The sequence below is a fragment of the Ammodytes marinus genome (genome assembly GCF_949987685.1).
Source record: "Ammodytes marinus genome assembly, chromosome: 3".
In the NCBI taxonomy this organism is placed as follows: domain Eukaryota; kingdom Metazoa; phylum Chordata; class Actinopteri; order Uranoscopiformes; family Ammodytidae; genus Ammodytes; species Ammodytes marinus.
This window is the reverse complement of record NC_137232.1, coordinates 21,863,950-21,887,667: the sequence shown is the minus strand read 5'-3', so window position 1 is coordinate 21,887,667 and position 23,718 is coordinate 21,863,950. Positions and strand designations below refer to the sequence as shown.

The following is a 23,718-nucleotide window of genomic DNA, read 5'->3' as shown; positions in this document are numbered from 1 at the left end:
TTACCTGGACCACACCAATGATACTTCTTAAAAAGGAATCATTTTGCAATTTGACAGGGACTTTAGAATTGGTACTTTCATGAACTTACCATTTTGAAAGCATGGCCTACTTATTTTGGAGCACGCAGTGAAAAACAAAATGTTTAATTTATTTAATTAGATTCTTCCTCCTGTATAAGGAGAGACAAAGAGATAATGAAGCCAACTTCATTTTCCCCCTACTCATTCTCTTTCTGCTTGTTTCAATCCAGAAGGTTTTGTTACATCCTTTTTTCGTCAGCTCATAGCCAACCCCACTCACACACACATGCACACTTCCCTTTTCCTTACATAAGGACTACCCTGTTTTTTTCAGGGACCAGTAAGAGGAAAGAATAAAGAGAGTGAGTGGGTGAGGAAGAGGGACTGATGGAAGGATCCAATGAACGGAGAGTGGGAGACAAGATGAAAAGAGAGGACTGTATGTTCGCTGCACATGTCAGGAAGACACAAACCTGCATGTGTCCCCATCATCCCCCTCACCTCGCTGGCCTTATGTGCCCACTCAGTGTTCCCTCACTCCTTGCCCTTTCCTTTCCCCCTCCCCTCCTTTCTAAAACGCCCATGTTTCATGTCACAGCATCTATCTATCTATCTATCTATCTATCTATCTATCTATCTATCTATCTATCTATCTATCTATCTATCTATCTATCTATCTATCTATCTATCTATCTATCTATCTATCTATCTATCTATCTATCTATCTATCTATCTATCTATCTATCTATCTATCTGTATGTCCATATCTATAATTTATTAAAGTTAGATTTATAAACATAGGCTATTAAAGACTTAAAAGTAACTAAAGTACATTGGTGGTATGCTTTAAAGCTCCTAAGAAACTACAATATGGTGCAAGGTCACTGCGACCTCACAATATGTAAGGTCACAGTAACCCTTGGCCTCCAAAATCTTATTAATCAATGCATTCTCAAAATATTGTGCTCACAAGATTTAAAGTCACAGTAAGGTTTGACACATCTGTCAACCGGCCAGCTATTGTAATGTAAACTGTGCAAATGATCATCACGAGGAATTTGAAAACCACATTTGCGTACAATAAGTAAACAAGCAAACTCACCATAACGGACCTGATGGTGACACAATGTTCGAGAACGGAAAGGAATTTCAAACATGTTTTTGCTGGGAGGCATTAGTTAACCGCAGGCACGAACGTCTCAGCTTGATGTTTAGGTTTGCACATTCCTCCTCTCTGCGCACATGTCGACTGGTTGTTCAGCATTTCTATTGGTATGTACTATTATAATTAGCATTCGTTATCATATAATTAATTAATTGCACAACCTTGTATATTGTCTTATAAAGTATTACGGTTTATTGTTATAACATTTATTGTAGTCACAATAATCCAAACATTACATTTTTCTGATTTTTTTAAAACTCAAAAAACAATTGTATGTGCTCAGGTCAATGATATCAAATACAAGTTGCGAACTTGCCATGGATCACAAAAGTATGTTAGCATGAAACAAAACGGGAGATTTCAACCTTAGGTTAAGATGTCTATACAATGTAAAAACATTCCAAACAGACATCTACACAAGTGGATGCAGATGTGAAATAGAAAGGCTAAAAATCAATTCATTAACCTGAAAGTCCCTGTGTTGCCTAAGTTCATTCATGTTATAATGTTGGACCAGAAGTAATAGTGGTAGTAAAAAGAGTTTCAGTGAGATGTAACATCACTGTCATTGACTTTAAAACGCCTAGTTACCACTAGCCCCTTTTACACAGCCAGTGAAAGCCGGGAATATGCTGGAATTTCGGCCCTTCGCCCTGCTGTATAAATGCGACCATTGCGGAACGAGGGAAGAAAGGTGCGAGAGATTGTTCCGGGAATTTTACTACCTCGGGGGGTAGTAAGAGTCCCGACACAATCAGTTCCGCCTCTCTGTTTAAATGCGGCCAGCTTGTTGTTGCGGAACAGGGGGGCGTTTGACGTTCCATAGCCTACGTTCTAAACATGCGACCATGTTAGCAGTTGAAGGACGTGTGTTTAACATTAACCACGGCGGCCTGATGTCCCGTAAAAATCACCAAATAAAAGGAACGGCGTATAATCTAGCTGGTCATAAGGTCCGCTGCTCAATCCAAACCCCCACGCTTCATTTTGCAGAGTGTATGAGTCTATTTCTGCCCGGGGAAAGCTAGGCTAGGCTAAGCTAGGCTGCGACCGGATCGCCGCCGCTATTATTATCCTTACGTCTGAGCGTATATCCACACTTTATTTCTGTCTACTGTAACGTGACTTCACACACTGTGTATGTGTAGGCTATGTCTGAATGGCAGAGCACTGCCATCACAAAGAGAATCGCTCACAGCCAACATGTCACACAAACACACACACACACACACACACACAGACACAGAGGTGCAGCAGTGAGCGGATTGATTTTGTCAGTTCGGTTAACAGTCCCAGTGATGTTGGACTCAGCGCGTAGCGAGATCAACCGGCACATCGTGGGGACAGTAAAATACGGCCCTCTTACTGCAAGCTCCAGCACTTCTGCTCTCAATTCACCGGCCAGTGTTGTTGTTGTAAAGCAGCTGACTGGCGCAGCGCTAAATGTTTACGTCACACCTGACGCAGTTTACAAGCACCTCTTTCATTCCGGAACGCTGTGTAAAAGGGGCTACTGATGCGCCAGCAGGCCGGCGTTGCTTGGTTCTGTGTAAATAACACAGAAGCAAGCAAAGCCGGCATATTGGAGTGATGTTGTTCCGTCAATATGCCGCAATCTCTGTGTAAAAGGGGCTACTGACTATTACAAACCACCAGCATCAACAGGATGAGGAACAGAGGGCAGAGTGAAGGGGGAGAGGTGTTGTGCTTCTGATGCAAATGCTGCTCTTTGCATCAAATTATCATCCTTCACGACTTGTAAATAAACTCCCACGATAAATACACCCTACGTCCCATGCCAACACACACTCACTTCTTTAAATACCCCGTCTCTGACGACTGAGATCGCACAACTCATCAAATCTATGCGTAAGCGAGGCCCAGGCTAAAATTTGCAGCCAGGGAGCCAACTTACGCAATTCTCCCTGGTCTCCCTCCTGTCTACACACAATGGCTTAAAAATCTCACATTTCGCAAATCATCCCAGTCCTCACTATTATCTCCAACTGCGGCACTATTCCTGAAGCCAGCCCCCGCCGCTGTGGCATAAAAATACCAGGCAGCACCTCCAAGAACAGACGCCAATCCTTTCAGAGCATCATCACATCCCACAGGACAGGAGGGAGGGAGGGAGGGAAGAGAAGAGCAGGTGGAAGGATGAGCACAGCCGCTGAGTAGAAAAACAAAATAACAGACACAGAAAAAAAAACTCTCTATGGGGGGGAGGAGGGCATGGTTTACAGTCACATCCTAGCACATGAGACACAAACTGTTTCTCTTTCTTCTGATCTGATGGTGCTCCGCCGTCCAATTGTGTTTTGTTAAATTAAAACCCTTATGAGGTCCATATGAGGAGATATCATAATACCCATCAACCATCCATTTTGAGTTTGATTAACACCCAAACTCTATATAAACATTGCAAAACACAGTTGTAATAACATAAAAAAGATAAGTTGTAAGTGGTGTTGACAAGTACTGTATATTAATAAACTCTTTAAATGTCCTTATAATGTGTCAATAAGTAACTTATAAAACCATGAAGTAAATGATTAAATATTTTCCAGTTTTAGGAAGACAAAGAGACTGTTTTCCACATTCACAGAAAAATGAACTTCTCCAGAAATATCTCCCATGCCGTATTCTGTATTTTTAGTTTACCCCTTTGAAATATGAGTGATTTATTTTGTCTTTTATTGTTTTGCACGCCACTGCATGCATCTATAGGAGGCAGGAGGTACAATTATTGTGATTTGTAGAGATCCATTTTCACTGTGTCGTTAAAGGGTTATTTTGTTGGTAAGTAGAAAAAAAAACTCCCATTCTCTTTTTTTTCCAATGCAAAAACAATAAGACAAACAAACAAATGCCTTGTTTAGGCACAATGTTTTCTATATGTGCCATGTAAATGTTTGACCTTGTATTAATCACAAGGTCACAAATCAAGATTTCAGTTCTGTTCATGTAGCCTAAAAGCTCAACAATCCAGTTGTGTTCATAATAATTTTTGAAATTCAATAAGTCATGTCGTGTCATTTTGGCAGTCCTAATGTTGGTGTTTTTTAAGCTCATTTTAAGGACTTTTTTAGAGTTTGTTTGATTAAGGGTTGAGGTTTGTCATAGTGGTAAGATTCAAGGTAGGGAAAAGTTGTTTTTTGTTTTTTCAACTGTGCTAGAGCAGAGCCAATCTGATTGGCTCTCTAGGGATGGCAATTTTGTTGTCAGTCCCATTTTGTCAAGACTGAAATACCTCAATAATTATTGGATGGATTGGCATAATATGTTGTACACACTTTTTATACATTTTTTAATCTATGACATTTTTAATTATGGATTTGAAACATTATACTTGCTAAACGTCCACGTTAATATTTGTCATTGTGTGCAAAATAGCGTAAGAAGAGCTAACATGGCTGTAGACTCTTGTTCCTTTACTGTGAGTCCTCTGAGGCCTTAAAAAACCTCATTTAATAGACAACAGCTGCCACAGTGGTGGGCCTCCTGCAGAGCTGATCCACCAACTGTAGGAGGCATGGGGTCTGGGAAAATTTACAAATTAAATAATAAAGCAGGTAGATGTGTCGGAGTCGGAGCCAACACTTAGATGAATCTATTGGCTCTCTCTCTCCATTCGTCTACTTCTCTCTATCACAATGTGTACGGATGGTTGCCGAGGACAACCTGTGTGCACTGAACAGGAAGTTGTATCTGTGTGTGAGCAAATATGCTATTAATAGTGGCGTGTGTAGAAGAAGGACATTATCTGGCTCTGGGATATTGTGTGTGTGTGTGTGTGTGTGTGAGTATGCGAAGGAGCAGCCAGCGTGTAACAGGGAGGAGGAGGAGGATGCATATTGTGAGACTCAGACACTAGTGAGAACATGAGGGGGAGGGAGGGAGAGATGGATGAAGGGAGTGAGGGAACGTAGAGGAGGAGGCGAGTGTGTGTTGACGCTGTACGTGGCGTCAGTGCGATAAGAATAGAGACGTTGCGTGTAGAGCTGCTGAGACATCACCCTCACACCCTTAGTGAGGCAGGCAATACTCACTATGACTCTGTGTGTGTGTGTGTGTGTGTGTGTGTGTGTGTGTGTGTGTGTGTGTGTGTGTGTGTGTGTGTGTGTGTGTGTGTGTGTGTGTGTGTGTGTGTGTGTGTGTGTGTGTGTGTGTGTGTGTGTGTGTGTGTGTGTGTGTGTGTGTGTGTGTGTGTGTGTGTGTGTGTGTGTGTGTGTGTGTGTGTGTGTGTGTGTGTGTGTGTGTGTGTGATATTACAGATATTACCCATAGTATGCACATGCATGGATGACCAACTTTCAGTTGTGTAACAACAGTTTTGTTATGTGTACCATTTCATTCATGGCTAAATTTTGATTTAAAAAGAAATCGTGGAGTTTTTTTTTTTAACTATTTATTTTTAATAGAAAAAAAATATGAGAAAGACAAAGGGAATAACCACACTTTTAAACTCATACCTGTATTGCATAACATTTAATTAGTCAGCGGATCATGCACATATAGTTTGTGTAGTTTTTCTTTTAATTTCTTCCTATATTCATTTGATCTTCTGTGTTCCATTTTGTAATTTTTTCATATTCTAATTCAAATACTTAAATATACGTTTTATACTCTTCTGCATCATGTGTAGCGTTGAGGGGGTTACAACTGAGTTTCATTGTGCGATCCGGTTTTCCTATAATGACATTAAAGCAGGACCATGAACCTTTTTCAAGGCTATAGCCACAAGTATGAAAGTGGTGCAAGATGAATCATTGATATAGATGTTGTTGTGTTATGATGACATGGAAGAAAAGTTTTAAAATGCAGTTTATGTTTCAAAAGCGACAGCAGACTGTAGCTCAGCAGGGTCTTATGATGGAGAATCCTCTTTCCAAAGGTTCTTCAGACCACCAGGAACTTCAGTAGCCACTGTGGAGGGAGATTGGAGAGAAAAGAAGAAACACAGAGTCAAAAACTTGCTCAGGTCCAGGTCAGTAGGAGCACATATTTCTGCAGGTACTCACAGAATTGATTCCTCTGTCTTTCACCTCTTGACTGGTCTCGGATTCATACAGCGCTGAAAAGAAGAGAAGAGGAAATGACTCTCTGCAAGCACTCAACATTCAGCACCCAGTGTTGGTTTTCAAAAACAAAAAATCCTGGCAACTGTCACTGTCCTGAGTTTATTTCTACCATAATAAACATTGTTATGTAAACAAACTGCGCACATGTAAATCATCAAAGAGCCACAAGGCCGAATGAGTGACATATTGGTTGGTGCTCCATAAACACATATTGAGACATACTGTATAATAAGATATGTAATTTAAAAAAGAGTCTCCTATATGCAAAGGTGGAGGATGTAGTAAAGGACCAGTACAACATAATACAAATATTCCACTACAAGTTAAAGTCCTGTATTCAAATGAATTAAAAGTACAGAAGTATTAGCTTTGGAATGTATTTAAAGTCTATTTTCTGCAGAAAAATTCCTGCAGTGACTGGTATATATAATTAGATGTCACAATATTAGATTGTTAATACTAATGCAACAGTGTTAGTATTTTACTATTTTAGCTGCTGCAGGTGGAGCTGGTTTGAACTACTACGGTATATTCCGATTAAATAGTGTAGTACAGGGGTTTCTAACCTGGGGTCAGGCAGGCCACTCTAAAGGGTCGCAAGATAAATCTGACGTGAGATGATGCACTTTCTCATTTTCTTTTTTTGGAGTGCTCTACTGGTCCCACTGATTAAAGCTGTAGAGAAGGTTGTGTATAGTATAATTGTGTGATTGATTGATTTTAATTATTAGTAAACCATAGCCACCCAATAAGAGGGAGGCTATAGGAGGGTAGATGAATAAAAAAGGACAGTATCTGAGTAGCATAACAAATATCTTACTCATAATAAAGTAAAGTACCTCAAAGTTGTACTTTAGAACAGTTAACTGTGTTGTTTTCTTCCATTGCTTATATGTACCAAATGTGAGGATGAACTGCAGTGATTGATGTGTGTGTGTGTGTTTGTTACCAAAAAGCTTGCGCAGCCTGGTGACACATGACACAAAGCCGTGGAAGGGCACGTGGAGCTCTCCAGACGCAAAGCGCGCAGACAGTAGCTGAGCTACCTTGTTATCACACTGCATCCCTGGGAAACAGAAGAGTGGACGGAGGTGTGAGATCAGAAAGCAGCATCCATCCATCTATGTGTGTGTGTGTGTTTGTTTGTGTGTGTTCATACCAACAGCTTGCAGCGCTAAGCTGAGTTCAAAGGGGCTCATGGTGCCAGAAGAGTCCTCGTCAAACTGGAAGAAGATGGACTAAAAAGGAAAGCAACATAAGAGCCAGTAATTGTATCGACAAATCTTCATCTTTCTCCTTCTCCTACACACACACACACACACACACACACACACACACACACACACACACACATGCTAAGGTGTACCTGCAGGTTGCGCACATTGGAAAGCAGGGTTTCTGCTTGTTGACGGCTGACACTGGAGCGTCCTTTAGTCTGCCAACAGGGTTAGGGACAACTCAACAAGAAAGAAGATCAAGTTATAAGGAAGGCACAATGACTCAACCATCAGGGACCTAATCCCTTCGTCAAGCAAGCTTCTGCCACCGACTGAAGTGCGACACTAGCAGAGTTCAATCAAGTTATTTGAGACTATATTGTTGAACTAATGAAAACTTCCATAAGATTGAGTAAACCAGATATATACACGGTACAGTCGCTGTCAAACAAGGAGTGTGCTGAACCACAGGGAGACTTTAATACGCTGCTCAAAAAATAAAGGGAACACTTAAAAGGGAACACTTAAACACATCTTAATGAAATATTACAGTTGAAAATCTTTGTTAATTACATATTGGAATGCGTTGCGAACCAAATAACATAAGAATGATCAATGGAAATCAAAAATATGAACCAATGGAGGTCTGGATTCCGAATCATACTCAAAATAAAGGGGAAAAATCTGATCACATGCTGATCCACCTTCTGTGGAAATTCCTCAAACAATCAAAATGAAGCTCAGTAGTGTGTGTGGCCTCAATGTTGCCTTTATGCACTCCCTGCAATGTCTGGGCATGCTCCAGATGAGACGACGGAGTGTTGATTCCAAACTGGACAGGTTGATATCCCAGAAATGTGATTGACTTGGAGTTGCATTGTTATGATTATGTGTTCCTTTTATTTTTTTGAGCTGTGTATTAAAGAATACACTCAGGACAAAAGGATACATCCTCTCCAAAGATGAGCTGTCTGCACGTCTCCAGAGGCAGATGGTAATCTTTGTCAAGAACTGCGATTAGGGAAGAAAGGCACGGATTGATGCGGGAAAGGAAAACAGTGGTTAAAATTGGATTAAGCTGAGGAGAGGTGAAGGTGAGGACAAGTTGAGTCACTGTTGTAACATAGCCAAGCTCAACATACTCTCTCTGACTGCAGCTGTGGGCCTCTGTCTAGACTTCTGACCTAACTGTAACTGCACTGTTCCAACTTTTAAGGGGGAAAATGTCACTGCTTTGCTCCCATCTAGTGGCCACTACAGGTATTATTTAGTCAATAAGGCTAAGTGACATTTTCAGATTCAGAATATACTATAACCTGTGTTGACCAGATTCATGAGCTCCTTGGCGTTCAGTCTGTCATTCTGTCGGGAGAGATATGATAAATCAGTTTGGAGGGTTAAACAGTGACACTTTTGATTGAATAAAAAAATGTAGCACAAAGAGCAGGAGTTCTTACTGGGCCGGCCACCTCTTCAAAAGTCTTCTGAACTCTCATTTGATCCTCGGGAAGGGCAGGAGTCGCCATGACCTATTTGACAAATATAAACCATTGTAAACATACTGTATTCTTCTGGTTAGTGTTGCGACATACTGTAATGTAGACAAAAACATTGAACTCACCGGGAGGAAGATGGAGGAGCAGGTGAAGTCCTGAGACCTGAAACACAAAGACAACTCCAGACTGTCATCAATGCTCACTTAAAATGATTATTGTTAACTGTTTTAAGCATACAAACTCCAAAATAATGTTTGATATCGCCTCAGATCCCTTTGTTTAGTAAAAGTAGCAATCATAAAATGTTAAGATAGAACAAATTATGGAGCCCCAAAAAGGACCTTTTCTGTATTTTTTCAAACATTTAGCACACATAATCAATGTTTGTGCACAAAAGCTATATTGTGCAATATGATGAAGAAAATAGTTTTTTTGGTGATATTTCGAGGGCTTTTTTTGTATGTAGAAAAATATTTTGTCACTATGGCTTTGAAATGAGTGAAAAGTACAAAATGTCTCCCTCAAATGTTGTAGTGTAAACGTGAAAGCGCCTCAAACATGTACCTTATTACAGTTATTTTGTAAATGTGACTTTCTACTACAACTGGAAAATAAAGATTACATTCTGAGTGAGTAGGCTACTCCTACTACACTGCTGTATTATTGATGCTAACAGAGGCCATAAAGGGATGCTTTATAGCCCACTGTAGTTGAGGCTAATTCCGAGATTCTAAATTATACAGCAGTATAATGTTAGGAGCACAATCTTAAATTTTGAGGTTTCAGGGGAATATGAGTGACCATGACTGTGACCTTTGAGAGTGAGTGAGGTGGGAGGTGAATCAGGGAAGCTACAGAGCCCTCAGGAGTGATGTGGGTTTATGATTCAACCAAATATCTCACACATAACATTTCACACAAGGTGGTTGTTAAATTGGATCTAAATGACGCCCTCCTTCTTACCCCAGAGTGTTTCCAGTCTTGGAGAAAATGCGAACAAAGAAATCTGCAGGCTGGTTGGGTCGATAGGTCGACGACACAATGATGTAGTTCCCCGGGTCCAGATGCAGCTTCCTCCACACACCCCTGAGGGGACGAGTTAATGAGTTAACTTGACTGACTTACAACTAGCTGCACTCACTCTCAGTGCCCAACTTAAGAGGTCTAAGAGATACACAGTATATGTTTTATATATACTGAATTCTGTAGTGTATATACTGTATTCTGTAGTCTCTTTGTGTTTAAGGGTTAGCTGCCACCATCAGCAACATGTGTATATGAGATGTTAAACAGTCCCTAGAGGCACTAAGACAAAAGCAGCAGCACTAGGTATTCTGTTTTTACGAACAGGTTATTAAATATGTATTACTAACAGCAGCCATTTTTTCTCTCTTTTACCTCTGAGCTTGGTATTTTCCAGAACGACCAATGGGGCGATTTTTCTGGAAGAAGCTGCTGCTCAGACACACACCCTGGAGCTTCACAAAGAAATGTATAAATATACGGTTAGTAATAATTCCTAAGATTATTTGAAGATTGTTCTGATAGTAACTTAAACAGAACATCTATCATATCATATCTGTTTGCTCACCTCTGGGGAAACCTGCAAATAAACAAGAAACACAAAGACAAGTGTGAGTTTATTCAGTGACAGAAGAAAAAGCGATGAGACAGAAAGTATTTAGTAAATCGATAAGTGAACTGAAAGAATAGAAGTGGAGATGTGACCTTGTAGATGTGGAAAGCTATGTAGAGGAAGTTGACTTTATCCCTCTGCCTACGGTTTTTCTGCAGCATCTCGACCAGCACGGTGCACTGTTTGGCTTTCTTCTTCTGCTTGTCTGTCATTTCCTCTTCGTCTTCATCATCATCGTCATCATCATCATCGTCATCTTCGTCTGACTGGTCCTGCTCTGTGAGAACCAGCTGGAACTGAGGATTCTTCCAAAATGACTCTAAAGGAAAAAAACAACAAAGTATGATCACTTAGACTTATTTACGCACACATGCTAGCTCAAATATATATTATGGAAAAGTTCATTCAAGATGTGAAACTTTCATATATTCTAGATTCATTACACAAAGTGAAATGTGTCAGGCTTTCTTTCGTTTAAATTTTTACGAGTGCAACTTACAGCTCACGTAATAAAAAATCCAGTATATCTCCAAAATATTAGAATTTTACATGAAACCAATCAAAGCAGGGATTTATAATACAGAAATGCAGACCTTCTGAAATGTATGTTTATTCTAGATTCATTTCACTTTATGTGCAATGACTCTAGAATATCTGAGATGCACCTGTAAAGTGGTGAACGTACTTTTGTATTTGCGGCTGCCGCCTGCAGAGCTCCCTGATGCCCAGACTCCGTCATGTTCACTGATGGTCCAGGTGGAAGGAGAGGCAGGTGTGCTTCCCTCAATGTGAGTGTCGGGATTCACGCTACAGAGCTCCACAATGTCAAACAGGCTGCAGAAGTTCTCAGCACTGATCCTGAAAAAAAGAAAGAATGATTCACATAAGAGCTTTTACTATTAAATTAAGGTTGATTAAACTCCCCCAACAGTAGATAAAGTAGTTAACATAGCAAAGCCACCAACAGCTACAGCTAGATCATTTTTACCCACATAGAATATTTTCACTTTTCATACTATAAAGATGCACTATGCAACTTTTGGTGTGTCAGAAAAGTAAACATTTGAATAAACAAACTTTCCTCGCAGGAAAATTGGATCCCTGGCATCCTGTTTGAAGTTATAAAGCTACCTTTAAGGTTACTGTTTCACTGTTGTTGTTTATAGCAGCAGTGAAACAATGAAACCCACATCTTTGTTTACAAACCTATTTTAGTTTTACTTTTGGCTCCAGGTGCCTCCAGGTAATTTATGATGATAGTATTATTCAAGACTAAGATTTACATTAAGAGGAAATAGGTTTTGTAAAATAACTGCAGGCTCTGAAAATTCCTCTCCCTTTAAACTGTATAGTGCACATTTTAGAACATTTTGCTGATAATTATTACACTGGCATTTTGAATGCAGAACTTTTACTTCAGTGGAGTATTTTCACAGTTTGGCATTTTAACTTTGTGTATTTTCCCCCCACATACCAGAACTCTCCATCTTCTTTCTTTTTTAGCTCGATCCTTTCCTTTTCTGCTTTGTCCATGTTATCCCACTCCTTGCCCCTGCAGTCACACACACACAAAGAGACACTCAACACCTGTGGAGGTCCTGTGAGCGAGAAGGGCTTTCTCTCTCTCTTTCTCACTAACACCATGCACAAACAGGAAACTTCCTCACTTGTCACTCCAGGGTCCAAGATACTCTACGAAACCCCAAGGGTTCCTGAGCCTCAGCAGCAAAATCTCATCCGACTCTTTCTTTACCTGAAATGTAAAGAGGGAGGAAACTTCAAAAAGAGCGAAAGTTTTATTCACAAAAGGGAACTGTTTTTATTTCTGAGTTTATTATCACTTCTTAGTTTTTTTACTGAGAGAAGAAATGAGTAGTTGGCAAAACAATCTCAACACCTGCTCCCTTAGCAGTTGTTCTGGGGCTTCCAGTCGTATAAAATGGTCTTATGTTGTTATCAAGGTCAAGAATGAACTTTCATTACTTTTAACAACATGTGCGTGACTTTAAAGGGCTAAAAACTAATTATTACTGTTGATTATCCATGATTATACGGTCAAAAAGCTCCAGAAAATTTTAAAGAAGATTTGACTGAGATTTTTTCTTGAATTACTTTGGCGTTAGGTGGAAGATAGGTAGATTGCCTCTTTGTAGAAGACAAAATAAATAATTATTATAAAAAAAGAATTAGATGATATTTTTGTATTCATCATATCTTAGGGATATATTAAATTACATTGGATCAGATGCGATGAGATTGGATTTAAAGTGATTTGATTAAATTTCATTCCATTTAAAATTCCAATTCCATCTAATTGTGCTGAGAGATGAGACAAAATTAGATAACATTTTAACAATATTATTACATTAACATTAGATTAAATTAGAAGAAACTGGATTAGAATCAAACTCTTGTGATTAAATTCAATTTCAGTGCTTCACAGCCAATGGCATCGTCTCTGCGTGATACTGGCCTTGTCTGTATCGGTGATGGCGTAAGCATGGCCCTTTATCAGCCCGTCTCCTAACACTTTACCAATCTCACGGTAGTTGCTGGCCTGTGAAGACAAAAGATTGAAACTCAAATTAATCAAAATCAGCATTGATTTGTGTAGTGTGAAACTGTTAATATATAATATAAGGTGTGTGGTGTGTGTACCTGGATAAAGCAGCTGAGCAGGCTGCCTCGAGACAGGGCAGCTGTCAGAGACCTCCAGAGCACCCGAGGGGTACGAGACTTGACCTCCAGCGAGTAGGCGATGCCTCCTGTGAAGTCTTCCATCCCTTCAGAAATGTTGCCCCCTTTCAGGCTTCCATAGCATCCAATCAACCTACAAACGAGAGGAGAACAAGTTATCTCTTTTTCTTTTTTTGGTTTGATAACTGTACCAGCGCACACACACACACACACACATACACACACACACACACTAACACACACACACACACACACACACACACACACAGACACACAGATACAAATAAAAACAAAAAGAGTAAGAAACATATGCTGTTTGTGGCAACTGACTTGGCATAGGCCTTCTCCACCAGGGCGCTCCAATACTCATTTCGTGTGTGAGAGTAGCTGAAGAGCAGACGGCCCTCGCGTACTGGCAGCCTATCATCCACAACCACCTCCACCCACTCGCCATACTGCCAGAACTGCACAGGGACGCACAGCGAGAGATAGAGAGGGAGAGGGAGAGGGAGGGTGAGAGAAGAGCAGAAATAGGTGTGATTGGTACAAACATTTTTATTGGGACAAATTATTTTTATCAGCCTCTAGAAACAAACCGTAAACACATCAATAACAAAAGCTCACCTCATCAGTAGATACGGCCTCATTTACATCCAGCAGATATGAAGCATTCACAATTACTGATTAAATAATGTCCAATATTAATTTTGCTTTTAGCTCTGTTTTTGGTCTCCACCAACTCCCGGGGGAAGTTTCTGCTGTGAATCCCAACTGGGCTGGCCTGTTTTCATTTCTTTAAACAAATCACAATCGTCTTGGGCGGTGCTAAGCCTAGGAAGCCATAATGTGTCCTTTCAAAATATTGTAATTTCGTGTCAACCATGGACCTATTATAAAAGGTGCCGACCGACACAGATAATGACGCACGCCGTGTGTGTATGTGCGCGCACGTGTGTGTGCAGCAACATTATGAGATGGATACTATTAAACCGTATCAAACACACGTGCACACTTTCTGTTGTCTTCCATTCTGAGCAGATCATAAACGGTAAGCTACAGCGGGAAAGAGGAAAGGGAAGGGGAAGAGTTTGGCGACATTATCTGTCACGAGCGCAATCCCCGTTGTCTATATCCGGTTAGCCAGACTACAATGTATGATGCACAGTGAGCAACCTATGCCCATTTGTAAATCAAAAACGCACGCACAGTTTATGTTGCCTTTTCTTGAGCCGAGCGTGAGGCAAAATACTAAACAATTAAAAAGTTGAAATTTTCCTTTAAAGCACATTTTGATGTTACTACTGATACTTTCACCTTTGACTTTGACATTTTGTTATGTTACAGTTATATTAGTTATTTTACTTACTGTAACTTTTGAAATGATAGGAGTTTTACTTACTTATTTACTACTCTGGGGTAACAGAGTATTTATTTATCAATACTTCTCCCACCCCTGCACCATCAACAAGACATAGAAATGTTTGGGATATTATCACATGTTTTGGTCATACAAATAAAACCCCATGATCTAAAAAAGGACAATTTGAATAAACACACTGTTCTCTTTATAATCTATTTAAACCACCTCCCAAGGCAATCACTCGTCCTCCTGACTTAGGGTGTGTACTGTACTGGTAACTGTGAGTACGCGAGTGCAGGCCTGCACTGGCCTTTCATACCTAGCTTTTGTGTGTGTGTGTTTGTGTCCCAGGGGGTTGTCACTACCTGCATGTCTGGACTGCTCTCCAATCACCATGACATGGCTAAATGAGTTTCCAGTCCCTCCTACCTGCTTGTCAGGTCATGTCACGTTCTCCTTTAACAGCCTCTGAAGCTCCGGGGCAAAATAATCACTAAGCAAAAATAAACTATAAACATCTTCTAAGTTTAACTAGCATATCTGCTTTAACAAGATTAATATGTCTAATGACTGATATCCCTATTGATCTGCGCAGGTCGGAGCCGGTGAACAATGAACTTGTTTTAGATTACAATCACCACTTCTAATGAGGTGATAAAGATGAGATATTCATGTCTTTTTTCTTTTTATTTGCGAGACCACCGTGCAACAATGGGTACAGGGTAAGTTGATTAAGAGCTGTGGCATGACAGCTAAGGAAGAAGGCATCTCATTGAAAAATAGGCGCGGTTTGTGGGCCAATGGACAAACGTGTGTGTCAAACTTTGAATTTAAATTTTTTTGCTGGAGCATATTCTCTTTGCAGTTAATGATAAACAACCTATATCTCAGCAATGATTTGATAGTTCAGATACAGCCTTACATTTAAAGCATATAGAGCATGTGAGGAAAACGTATTTGTGTGCATTCTCAGCTGGCTTGATCAAGCGTTTAATTAGCATCTTTTCTCATTAGCAAAAAAAAAAGAGGTAGGGAGTCAGATGTTCTCTCTATACTCACCCTAAAACGGAAGATCCCTGCATAAGGCTTAGACAGGCTTTGGCCGGGCGGCACCACCTTCACAAAGAGTTTGGGGTGCATGGTCAGACAGGACAGGGCCGCCAGCAGCCAACAGTTGCCTGGTCAACAGAGGAAACACATGGAGCAGCTGCTTATGAACAAATGGCACATTTTATATCTGAGAACATTATGTTATGAATGATTCATTTTTTATAGATCAAATTACTGAATTGCCCAGGAGGCAATGAACCCCCGTGAAGTGTGATCCATGTTTTTCATCAATGCTTTTCAGTCAAGTTAAGCTCTCTCTCTCTCTCTCTCTCTCTCACACACACACACACGCACACACACACATGCACAAACACATTTAACAACTTAAGCCACATTCCTCTCCAACAGCAAACATCTGTTCCATGTTGGTTCTCTGAAGATGTTGCAGTAAGAGTTGGTATCTGTGTAAATCATGGAAAATTCACAGGCGAAAGGGGGAGGTTTGGTATTGATCTGAGCCATTGACACACCTGCACGCAACTGGTGACACTGAACATCCCCCTGCAGAGCAACAGAGTTTGCTATTGTGCACGAAACAGCCTTGGCGCTCACCACAAATAGAAAACAGACTGAACTATGCAGATTTTAACAGATCTGTGGCTGCGGCTGGTTACAGACCCTCTGCGGTGTTTGGGAGGTTTTGGGAACACAGTGCCACGTCGCTGTGCGTATGAAGTTGGGTCCCTGGGGGCGGTTTTGGTGCAGACATAAAGCTCTAAAGTCACTGCATTTAACTAAATTAGAATAAACAGGAACAAACTGAACTTTGTGAAGGAGTTTCTTAGTGTTTGGTTGTGTGGATATTGTGCCATGTCATGCATGTTTCAGTTCCTAAGGGAGGACAGGTAAAGCATATTTTAAATGTGTGTTCCTGATGTACTCACCCAATTGGCCCTGACAGATATCAGTGGTCCCGGTCGTTCCCTCCACGAACACTGCGTTCTTACTGATTTCCTTCAGAGAAGAGAGGAGGACATTGTGAACACAAGATGCTGCAACACCACACATCTGACAAAAGAACATGGTGTAATGGAACTAACTATAGTTATTCCAGTGCTGTACTTAAGTAGAGGTTTAAGGCACTTGTACAATTCAGTGGGAAATATTGTACTTTTTACTGCACTACATTTATTTGATAACTTGAGTTACTAGTTACTTTACCAATTATGATCTTTGCACATGAAAAATAAGAAGTTTGTAAAACATTGTATATACTACCCAACTGTGTGTAGGCCTTTAAGCACAGATGAAACATTAGTCGTTTGATGATAACTTGACTTGTGACTATATTTTTTAAACAAAATGTCATGATTCCAACTTCTAAAAAATACTTAAGTCCACCATGAAAACAAAATGTATCTAGAGTGGATTTCAAGCTACAAACCTGTTTTACATTAATGCATGAGTAATAATAATCTTATATAATGGTAGAACAGACACTTGTACTTTTAATTCTTTAATTACATTTCCTGATTATACTTAGGCTACACAAATACTCATCATTACTTTTATACTTTTCCTCAAGTGGTTTTGTAATAGTGACTTGTTACTGAGTAATTGTTCTAGTTAGGAGTATTTCTACTCTTACTCAAGTATGGTTTTCAGGTTCTCTTTACACCACAATCATTATATGAATTATTTGATTAAAACCCATTGCACGAATGAGAAAAACGCCCAACAACATCTAGATAACAACTGTCCCTTTACACACATGCAGAACATGACACAACTGAGCCACTCGTCTACCTTGGGCCGCTGCCACTTGATCGCCTTTTTTGGATCCGCATCTTCCGGCATACCGATGGACTTCTGCTCAGCTGGAAACGTTAGATCATCAAACATCTCTCCGGACTTCAGACACCCTTCCAGGAGAGTCTTGAAGTCCTGATCTCCAAACTTGACGGGGTTCTCGATTGAGCCCAGGGGGGCCCTCTGTTTGCTCGCCATGCTGTCAGTGAATGCACACAGTTACAATTCTACATCCGAGGTGCAAGACGCAGGAGCAGTCGGTTGCTTAAATACAGATGGAAGCGCACACCCACCTCAGACAGCGAGGGCCCACTTTGGAGCGCCTCCCCGGCTCTGCACAGCCCATTTAGGTATGCAAAGCCCCGGGAGCCGCGGAGAGCTGGAGTCAGAGTAATGACAAGGTGCCAGCGGCCTTTTTGATCTCACCTTATTTATTGTTCATCCATCACTACTATTATCCTCAATGGACAGAGAGAGAGAGAGAGAGAGAGAGAGAGAGAGAGAGAGAGAGAGAGAGAGAGAGAGAGAGAGAGAGAGAGAGAGAGAGAGAGAGAGAGAGAGAGAGGCAATAAGCTACAATTAGGCCTCAAGAAAAACGCAACAAATAGCCTCACTGGACAACTATGCAGGGACTTTAGAAAAATAGCCACAAAAGAAACTCTCCAAAATGTTGTAATTCTTGTATTTTTAGTTTTATTTTGCATCTTCATGAAACTTTGAAGAACACCATTAGGAATTTACAGACGCACAACAAGCTTCGTTTGTAGGCTATACAAAAATACAAAACCACATTCCCAGCCAGATTTTTTTTTTAAACTTTTGAGTTATATTTTTATCATTGCCTTTGTGATGTCTGATGTGTGTGTGTCTGATGACAGAAGACCACACATAGCAAACATCTGAAATTTCCTGTAAGGATTATATTAATTGATCAAAAACATTCAGAAACAAATATAAAACTACAGAGGTCTGTAAAATTGGATGCTGCTTAGAAAAGAGTTGTCAGTTTCCTAAAACCGACGCTAGGTGTCAGTGTACTCCATACAAAGGTACCTGACCACAAATCACCACATCTACTGTGTTAGTTTTTTTTTGTAAATTGTGGTCATGATAATGATAATGAATATGCATTTTGGAAAACATCCTGGGTGAACTCCAGGTCTGTTCAACTCCCAGTGAGGAAGATCACTTTGTAAAGATCCGCCAGCGAGACTAGAATTTACTTTCATTCTAATGTAGGTTCATGTCTGATATAACTTATGCGTGCTGTATCAAATGTTTAAAAAAGTATGAATCTATCCAACTTTTACAGTTTCAGTTTTGATTTACTCACTAAAAATAATTTCTTCTTACCTTCCAGTCAATGGTCTCCTAATAAAGATGCCAGAATTGTACACCACGCAAACATCAGACAGTAAAGGACACCGTTCTTAATTGTAAAGATGCATGTACAATGTTTATCATAACCTCTGATCTGTTAACAATGTGTTGTTATTAGTGTTTTAATATCACGGCAATGAACAACACAAACTGAAAACCAGTTTCGTGACAATGCAGATTTTCTGCATTGATCTAAATGTAAATGCAGGGAGCAGCATTCAGATTAAATATTTTGGGAGAACCTTTAACTGTGAATCAATCTGGTGTGTTTGGAGGGAGAGACCGTCACTGTGACACTGGCCTTGGCACTGATTCTGCTTTGCAGCAGAGTTTCTGGGGAGGATTTAGTGTGCTTTCATTTTGCTTTCATTTATTTTGTAATTAACGATATGCTGATTTTGTGATTCTTGATCAATGATTTAAGGCTTTATTAATGTCAATATATCATTTACAAAATGCTTTGTAGATCATTTATGAGCCAATGAAAAGCATGTCTTTGTCTTTTGGTTCTTTGAGTTGATGGCTTATTAGAAAGTCTAATATTGGCTCACCAGCCAGACACAACCTAAACATTGTCCTTATGGTTTATAAAGTAAGTTGTTTATAAAGACTATACCAACAAATATTAATAAAGCCATCAGCTACAATGTATAAAGGCTTTATGAAGGGTGCTTTATTTACTTTTTGATAACTACTTATACTGAAGTTGTTTCCATAAAATGTTTGCCTATACACCAAATATGAGAGTAAATGTCTGAAGAGGGACGTCCTTTGTGACGCAGGTGTAATGGACTATTCATAAGGGCGCATTGTTGTTCAACTGGGTTACCTACCTAACAGCTTTCGGAAAAGGGTGCTTGGGCCTCATCCTGTGCACACCACTTGTGAACTCTACTTGGGACTCAAATAATCTGAAGTGGACATCCAATTAACGGCCCCCTCTTCCTCACCCGTATCCTTCTGCTCCTTATTGGGTTGTGTCATTCATTAAAAATCTAGGTGGATATCCATCTCCAGTAAACTGTTGTCCCGGGGTGCTCACTCCAGGCCTCTCGAGGCGTCTCCAGCCGTTCCTCCATCACACGCCTGATTAGCCCGGAAAACGTGAGACTGACCAGGACTAAACAAACAAGAAGAATAGCGACACAGATCCGTCTAATGGTCACCATTTAACTCCATTCATGGGCTCTCCATTATGTCCGTATGGTCTTTGAGGACAGGATTATAGGAAGCCTCAGTGAAAAAGGTCAGAGGGCCGTTCAGACACTCCCACAGCTCCGTGACCTGCTCTGATCCCACGACCCCGGCACCAGCGGGCCCCGGGCCCCTCGCACTCTCCCTGCTGGTTAACCGGCTTTGTCCCGGCCCGTTTTCTGCCGCATCACTCATCACACACACACACACACACACACACACACACACACACACACACACACACACACACACACACACACACACACACACACACACACACACACCAAACCGGACTGAGCAGGCCAGGAGACACAGGGAGCAAGGGGGAGCTTAATTAGCTCCCAGCAACACCAAGGGCATATGACTAGAACATACCTTTAATATACATATGAATAACAGATGGTGCTTTCTCATAGACTTGCCTTTGTGTATTTTCTTTTAAAATAACCTCTATTTCATAGTGTTTTTGCATGCTTTGTTGTTGTGAAGTGACGTTCTGCTCTTAAAAGGTGCCATATCAATACATACTGACTTCTTACATTTTTCCCTTGTGTGATTTGTCATGATAATACATTTTCTTGGTTTCTATTCAATTTCTGTTCATAGTGTTGAAGGATTCAGCACAGTGTTCATAACTAATTTAAAAGCATTTCCATTAAACAAACATTAATATCTAATTTTTTCTGTTAAAGTGTACTATTTTCCCATTTTATGGCACAGCATTTTATATTAATCGAATTATACAATAGTGGAAACTAGGCTATGTCTTTTTAAGTAGCAACTGTAAACTACTGAAGTATGCCATTTTTATTTTTCTACACTTTTACTTCTAATTAAATTATTTCTGGTTTGTTTTAAAATCCACTGAATCAATTTGAATTTGATGAAATATGATATATAGTTAGAGATAAATTAATCCAACACGTTTTGTTATGTAATTCAACCAAATACCTCTTACATGTAAAGAGGCGAAAATGACAATTCTATCATCAAATGTATCATAACTGTATGATTCTCATAGGGGTCATTCTGCTGCCTAATTAGGACTCTAACTTTTAATACTTCAAGAACATTTTGCTGATAAGATGTAAGATGACTTTGACTTGAAGTATATTTACAGGCCTTTGAAGATAACACCCACACAGCTGTTGTAAGCATGTTGTGTTTGTGTTCTAAAGATGAAAAAAAACAAAACACAAGTAGTATGCATTTCTTAGCTACTCTAGTGCCTAATGTCACATCTATTTATGTATGTAGCGCATTGTCATAAGAATTCTCTCTTGACTTTATGGAAAACAAGTATCTGAGTAACCAATCGAGGATCATTAATACTGGCTGATAATTCACAAAGAAAGTATGTGAAACATAAAGAGTTGTATAACCAGTGAACATGTGTTGCATGTGGAGACTCTGGTCTAGGCAGTTAGAAGCTAAAGTTCAGCTGCCCTCAGGCCTGCAGGGAACATTCACATGAAAGCATTTTCACCTGTCACAGGACTGAAATCCACCTTCCTAACCTTACTACGCATGCTGTCCAGGCAACACCTCTGACCTCGGCACTGAGTTTATGTGCAGGGAGGGAGTGAGTGGTGAAGTGTGAGCGCTGGTCAAATCCAGTTTTTCCGGCATTATATGATGTTCTTGGGCTGGGCAAGAAGCAAAAAATAAAAACTGACTGACCTGAATATGTGTTTGTGTGTGCATGTGTGTAATTACCAGAGCAACTGAAAAACTGTGAGTGCGTATGTGTCAGGTTCACAAGGAGTGTCACCAGGTGCAGCAAAAACAAAGTGAAGTGTGTTCATGAAAGACAAAGAGAGTATAGCAGACGTTTGAGGGAACAGTTAGTCAGAGGGTGCCTTTAAGTGGGCAGATGTTTGAGTACCTCATCTCGCCCATCTTCTTTAGTTTACAGCTTGGCTGCATTTTAGCTCTAAACAGTATAGTGTGACTAAAAAGAGAATTTTGCCAAATTTGAAATTATGTAAAAAGTCTCCTTTTGCTGCACCAATGTCCGTATAGTATATCATATTATTATATCAAAAAAATCACAGAGTAGTCTCATCTCAAAACATTGATATCATATTGGCAAATTTTCCAGTTCTACAAGTTAAGCTAATTGTTAGACATTAACAAAGCTTAATTTCCTCCTGCCAATTGTTTGTCGAGATACATGTATGCTTTCTTTCTACTTATAGTGGCCAAACTTCACAAAAAATCATCGTCTAAACTATTTCCTATCTCTAAATACAGTTTTAGTCTTTTTTGATTTCAGCCAGTTGTTCTTTCCCACAGGCAGCTTACATCTGAAGATATTTGATTGGCTACTTTACATAAAGAAGAGTTGTATTCAATATGTGCATGTTTACCACACCCTGTCTCTGCAAGCTGTCACAAGAAATAATAATAATAAAAAAAATGTGATCACTGGAATGAAAATGAGCTCCTGGCCTTCATTCAGGCAAATACCCTATTCAGGTTAGTTTTGAAATGTATTTTTCATCATCACTATCTGGCAACAATTACTGCCCCGTTTGATGTAAGACTAATGGCTTACGCTGAGAGAAAAAAGAGAAATAATTGAACTTCCTCACTTTTTTGTTTTAGTTTTTTTTCCAAATCAACCTGTTTCCAGACTCATCAGACAGCACTTCCTCAAACACTCAAACTCAAAGTGAGCTGACACTCTTCCCACAGAGAGCCCCTTCCTCAGAGATCGGCGACATTATATAACCCTAGAAGAATGAACCCTGCTTGTCTTTCCATCCTCTCATTATCTGCAGGTGTTCAATGGCAAGTAAAAAAGAGAGGCACTGGATTGACAAATGGCTGCAGCCCGGGACTGTGTCGCCTCTCACACTCTCACTGTTGAGGGTGGGAGTGTTGGGGAGGAGAGGTGAAGCCGCTGTAATTCCAGGGTTCAGGTTTCACTCTGCGGTCACTGCGGGAGGAGGGACGGGGTGAGGGAAGGTGGGGATTGTGGGAACCATGCGAGGGATAAAGAGCAGAGAAGGGTGTCCTGTGGTTTGTCTGATCACTCCCGAATGCATCTTTCTCTTTCTAGTTTATCCCTGTCTGTCTGATGATTTAATCCTTAGCCTCCACGACTGTTCTGGGAGAGGAGGAAGACAACAGGACAGGGACTGCAGAGACGATTGGAGGCTCTGCACAGTATACCATAAGAAATGTAATTAAAAACTCCCAGTTAATTGGCTTTTTCCATGATAAAGCACAATCTTCTCATACATAATCAAGAGCCTCTCATGCCCACAGGCCTGCCCTACAGGAAAGCAAACATAGAGCTGGTACATTCCCTTTGTTCTGAGCATCTTCAGAGCTAATCATCTTACATTTAATCTGAATTTTAGAATGTGCCAATTCTGCCTCAAAATAGCACTGAGTGTATGTAGGCGGCCTACAAGGTCGAAGCTGTCAGATGTGTCAGTCAGTACTTTTTTGTTCAAATGTGAAAATAATGCAGTTGAATGCTCTGAATCTTAGACAGTCGGAGATTTTCTCTGGGTTAGTCGTGAAGGATTCCTACTGATAGGAGTCTTTCAATTAATCTGTGTTTTGGTGTCCAAAAAGGTTCTGTTTTTGGCCCTATTCGGT

General features: G+C 40.2%; 1 protein-coding gene across 1 annotated transcript; it reads right to left on the bottom strand.

Moving 5' to 3' along the window:
- Positions 1 to 5,591: 5,591 nt before the first annotated feature.
- Positions 5,592 to 17,958, bottom strand: capn12 (calpain 12). Its single transcript, XM_080053638.1, has 22 exons — positions 17,826 to 17,958; positions 17,530 to 17,731; positions 16,668 to 16,737; positions 15,733 to 15,851; positions 13,644 to 13,777; positions 13,275 to 13,446; positions 13,090 to 13,173; positions 12,284 to 12,369; positions 12,091 to 12,168; positions 11,302 to 11,474; positions 10,709 to 10,935; positions 10,379 to 10,458; positions 9,944 to 10,066; positions 9,106 to 9,142; positions 8,942 to 9,013; positions 8,801 to 8,846; positions 8,434 to 8,495; positions 7,634 to 7,702; positions 7,427 to 7,505; positions 7,217 to 7,333; positions 6,208 to 6,260; positions 5,592 to 6,112 (listed from the first exon to the last, which is right to left on the bottom strand). The coding sequence occupies exons 1-22, from the start codon at positions 17,876 to 17,878 to the stop codon at positions 6,086 to 6,088; spliced, it is 2,163 nt and encodes a 720-aa protein (XP_079909764.1). The 5' UTR covers positions 17,879 to 17,958; the 3' UTR covers positions 5,592 to 6,085.
- Positions 17,959 to 23,718: the final 5,760 nt, after the last annotated feature.